At 32.3% G+C, this 5,051-nt stretch overlaps 1 protein-coding gene across 1 annotated transcript in view; it reads right to left on the reverse strand.

Moving 5' to 3' along the window:
- LOC107556954 (regulating synaptic membrane exocytosis protein 2-like) overlaps nucleotides 1–5,051 on the reverse strand; it is a 55,456-nt gene that overhangs the window by 21,140 nt on the left and 29,265 nt on the right. The window contains exon 13 of the mRNA XM_016240223.1: nucleotides 1,333–1,524. Within this exon, the coding sequence (XP_016095709.1) occupies nucleotides 1,333–1,524 (192 nt within the window). The remainder of the gene's footprint in view (nucleotides 1–1,332; nucleotides 1,525–5,051) is intronic.

The following is a 5,051-nucleotide window of genomic DNA, read 5'->3' on the forward strand; positions in this document are numbered from 1 at the left end:
TATATATATATATATATATGGTAAATGTATTAATATAGATGTCTGTTAGTTTGTCTGTTTTAATCATCGTGCCAATTTCTATAGCCTTAAATTATCCTTAAATTATAAGATATGCAGTATAATAATAAATAACTTAATAATAATAATATTTACACTACCATTCAAACATTTGGGGTAGGTAAGTTTTTTTTATGTATATATTAGTCTCTCATGCTCACCAAGGTTATGTGTATTTTGATTAAAAAAATACAGTAAAATATTGTGAATTATTATTACAAATGTATTAATATAGATGTCTGTTAGTTTGTCTGTTTTAATCATCGTGCCAATTTCTATAGCCTTAAATTATCCTTAAATTATAAGATATGCAGTATAATAATAAATAACTTAATAATAATAATATTTACACTACCATTCAAACATTTGGGGTAGGTAAGTTTTTTTTTATGTATATATTAGTCTCTCATGCTCACCAAGGTTATGTGTATTTTGATTAAAAAAATACAGTAAAATATTGTGAATTATTATTACAATTTAAAATGTTTAAAAATATATAAACTGTTTTCTATTTTAACACATTTTAAAATGAAATTTTTTCCTGTGTTAACTTATTTTTTTTCAGGATTTTTGATGAATAGAAAATTCAAAAGGACAGCATTTATTTGAAATAGAAATTGTTTGTAACATTATAAATGTCTTTACTGTCTCTTGTTTTTTTTGTTGTTTATTTTGCCTTTATGTGATAAGACATATATTTTTTGATCAATTTAATGCATACATGCTAAATAAAACTTTAAAAATAGTCCAACTAGTCTGCCATTTTATTCCAAACATTAGATTTAGTTTATATGCTCAAATATTCAGTAGTACTGTATGAACATTTACTACATTTGACAAAATGCTTGATGCTTTGGCACATGAAAGTGAGTCTTCCACAGTGATGCTGCAAGAGAAGTGTGCGTTTTTCTCCGCCATCACCAAAACCAAACCAAACATATTAGGATTCGAGACAAAAAGAACCAAACGTGGGAAAAACAAATTAGTTAAATATCACAATACAGGGATAACAACCAATGGAAATTCCACGCCACTCACTGAAAATATAACTTGTGTAAGTTGCTACTAAACTAATCATTAAAAAGAAATGAACAGAATCTGGTGCATCTACAAATATGAGATGGAGCAGATATAACAGCACTGCTGCAGAGAGGACAAAAAAATCAAAGGGGTGGTTGATTGGATGCAGGGGATCTTTGTTAGCACATGAAGGATGTTTTGTTTGATTAGTCAGGGCTGTTTCGCGGGGTGAGCGGCTGCTTTGATCTGGGTCACCTCGATAAGGCAGGGGAGGGTGGCGCGGAGTGTCCTGACGGCAGGGAGGGCATCGATGATCTCATGTGGGGGCCGTCGGGTGGCCGCTCTGTGGAGCGAGAGCGACTGTACATGGGCCGCTCCAGCACGGACCGCTGGTCTGCAGAACGGGACCTGTGGTGATTCTCGTGCCTGTCTGGAGCTCCGTAATTCCTGGAGAAACGTGATTGTGGGAAACAGGGTGATGTTTAGTGTGGGTGAGGTCGGTTGGGTCGGGCTGTCGGAGTCTCAGAACGCCGCATGGCATTCTGGAAAAGCACTGAGGTCAGGTGCACAACAGGTCGTGGTAAAGTTGTCTCATATTTGGCATTTGGAAGCAACCCAAGTATGTACAGTGACATACTTTAATCTTCTTATTTTATAAGACTGAAAGATACATTAACAGTCTCATTAAATTCAGATTAGGACAATGAAATTCAAAATCACAAATTTTATAAAACTCAAATCACAGAAGCATACAAATAAACAAGAAATAGATCAAATGAATAAACAAATTCTTATTAAAAACTGTGGAAGGAAAGATTACTCTCAGATTATTCCCACATTTTTACAGAAGGAAAAATCCCATCCTTTTTGTTCAGAGAGAAAAAGATTTTCAGAGATAGATTCTGGTTTCTGCATGTTTTATGAAGGTAAATTGAAGACTTTTGAAGACCTTTGTAAGACCAAATATAGAATATTTAAGGAATAGTCTTGTATTAGAAACACTTCAAAGTTAAAAAATACAACTTCTAACAGATCTCCATTACTTTTTAATGTATTTAAAAAAAAAAAAAAAAAAGTGATGTTCACCCTCTGTATTTTTTTCTTGTTTTCCAGTGTAAATGTCTAAAGATTTTTAAATCAAAATACATTTACTTGAGAAGCAAAATTACAAATTCTTGTTTTGTGAGAAATTGATCAAAAAGAAGTGAGAATTTGCATAAACTCACCTAACTGTGTTCAATTTCTCAGAAATCAAGACTTCATATTTCAATAAGCATCTCAAATATCAGACCTCCTTATCAATTATTGATGAATTTTTTTTAAAACATCCCTATGGAGAAAATGAATGGGAAAAGTACTTCTATTCAGAGAGAAAAAGATTTTCAGAGATAGATTCTGGTTTCTGCATGTTTTATGAAGGTAAATTGAAGACTTTTGAAGACCTTTGTAAGACCAAATATAGAATATTTAAGGAATAATTTGAAAAGTCTTGTATTAGAAACACTTCAAAGTTAAAAAATACAACTTCTAACAGATCTCCATTACTTTTTAATGTATTTAAAAAAAAAAAAAAAAAAAGTGATGTTCACCCTCTGTATTTTTTTCTTGTTTTCCAGTGTAAATGTCTAAAGATTTTTAAATCAAAATACATTTACTTGAGAAGCAAAATTACAAATTCTTGTTTTGTGAGAAATTGATCAAAAAGAAGTGAGAATTTGCATAAACTCACCTAACTGTGTTCAATTTCTCAGAAATCAAGACTTCATATTTCAATAAGCATCTCAAATATCAGACCTCCTTATCAATTATTGATGAATTTTTTTTAAAACATCCCTATGGAGAAAATGAATGGGAAAAGTACTTCTGGAACCAACACTGTTAAAAACATTTGGCACAGTATAATTTACAGTAATGCACAAGACCACACAGAGACATGTGTAGTGAAGTTGTCCAGCATCAGAACACTGATGTATTAACTACTGAGATAAATAAAGTGACAGTGTGTAGTAAAAAAAAAAAAAGGTCTGGTAAATAATACAAAAATAAATAAATAATACAAAAATAAAAAAATGAATAAAATATCCGTTTACTGTTTAAAAAAAGAAAGATTTTTAAGAATATATATTTTTTTAAAATATTTATATTTACTCAAATGAAAAATTTTAAATGGCAGACAGCTTTAACAATTTAAACAACTCCTTAGGATCCCTAAAGGAAAGATCAGGGAATGGGTTGAAGACATGACAAGCTGCACAAGCTCTTTTATTTTAATTCAAAACATATTATTAGTATTACAACAATTTAAACCCTGCTAAACTATTTGCGTACCTCCAAAGTTCAAAGAAATACAGCCAAATTCAGCTGGGAAAACTTTAATTATAATATAATGTATCATATATTTAAATATAACATAATATAACTTCACTGTTTTGCTTGTTTTGGGACAAAATGTTTCTTGATTTGGGCATAAACGTCCTTATTATCTTACAAACTTTTGTAATGTTTTGTTAAGCAAAAGCATAAGCCAAGATGAAGACTTTGCTATAGATGTAGGATTGTTCGGTAGTGAAATTGGCCCAGCTCATGACAGTGCAGCAGGGATGCTCTCGGTGTTGGATATCACCCCATATAATGTCTTCATCCTGAAACAAAAAGGCTGTCGACATTTTAGACAGGCCATAAATGGCTGACCCAAATAGACTGCAGCACCGGTACCCCTCCATGTCACTGTACGCCTCTATGACAGGCCATCCTAGCAGGACGAGGTAACCTGACCACCACCCGCTGATTGATGGAACACACACTATTGCCACGACTGCCAAAAAGATGCAGATATTTGGAACTGCCTCACATAAACCCCCAGAGTGTGCATTACACACGCCCTCAACTTTATCAGGGTTTAAAGGAATAATTCACACAAAAATGAAAATTCACTCTCAGGCCACCCAAGATGTAGATGAGTCTGTTTCTTGCTTCTTTAGATCACTTGCTCACCAGTGAATGTTTTTTTTTATCAGCTGTTTGTACTGACGGCACCCATTCACTGCAGAGGAACCATTGGTGAGCAAATGAGCGAAAATGTCAATTTCTCCAAATCTGTTCCGATGAAGAAACAAACTCATCTACATCTTGGATAGCCTTGAGGGTGAGTATATTTTCAGCAAATTTTCATTTTTGGGTGAACTATACCTTTAATAACACAACATATCTTTGTTAAAATGTTTTAGAAATGTACATAAAAACATCAGATTAATGTACATTACTAGTGAATAAAAAATGCTGGACAACTTTTCACACAAAACACCAAGTTCAAGCGCAACTACGATCCCATTAATAAGCTCAAGGTAGTGAAGTACTGTATTTATGTCTGTTTTACATCATCTCTCATAGTTTATTAAAACAAAACCTGAGCTAGCTGTAAAAATGAGCACTCAGATTCTTTATGATGATCTTATGAGAAAATGACAATGATGCTTTAGAAATGAATTAAAGGCATACAGTAGCTCACCATTCTTACAAAGACAAAAGCATGTTAGGTTTAATGGTGTATATATTTTCCAACGTTTTGGGGGGAAATATATACATTTGCAAGGACGGTGTACATTAGGACAGAGGGATTAGGAAGTGCATGTGCTCCTATTTGAGCTAGTTTTCTTTGTTTATCTTTCTTTCCTAGTTTTTGGTTCATTCAACCTCATGTCGACATTTATGAGCCACTGGTGACCTGTTGATTTCATGTGCACAACTTCATTTTTACACATTAAAAAGTTCACACTTTCTGCATTACAGTTCATTGAATATGATAAAATTCATCTAGAAAATAGTTTTAAAAAATGTACAATTAAAATTGATTTAATAATGAAAAGTAATAATCCAAATAAAAACCTTAACAATTAACATGCAGGGGAGAATTCGTATGGGATGTTAATTTAGAAAATAATAATAACAACATTTATTTTTTTACACTTTTTTTA

Source organism: Sinocyclocheilus grahami, unplaced genomic scaffold (genome assembly GCF_001515645.1).
Source record: "Sinocyclocheilus grahami isolate Dianchi unplaced genomic scaffold, SAMN03320097.WGS_v1.1 scaffold585.1, whole genome shotgun sequence".
In the NCBI taxonomy this organism is placed as follows: domain Eukaryota; kingdom Metazoa; phylum Chordata; class Actinopteri; order Cypriniformes; family Cyprinidae; genus Sinocyclocheilus; species Sinocyclocheilus grahami.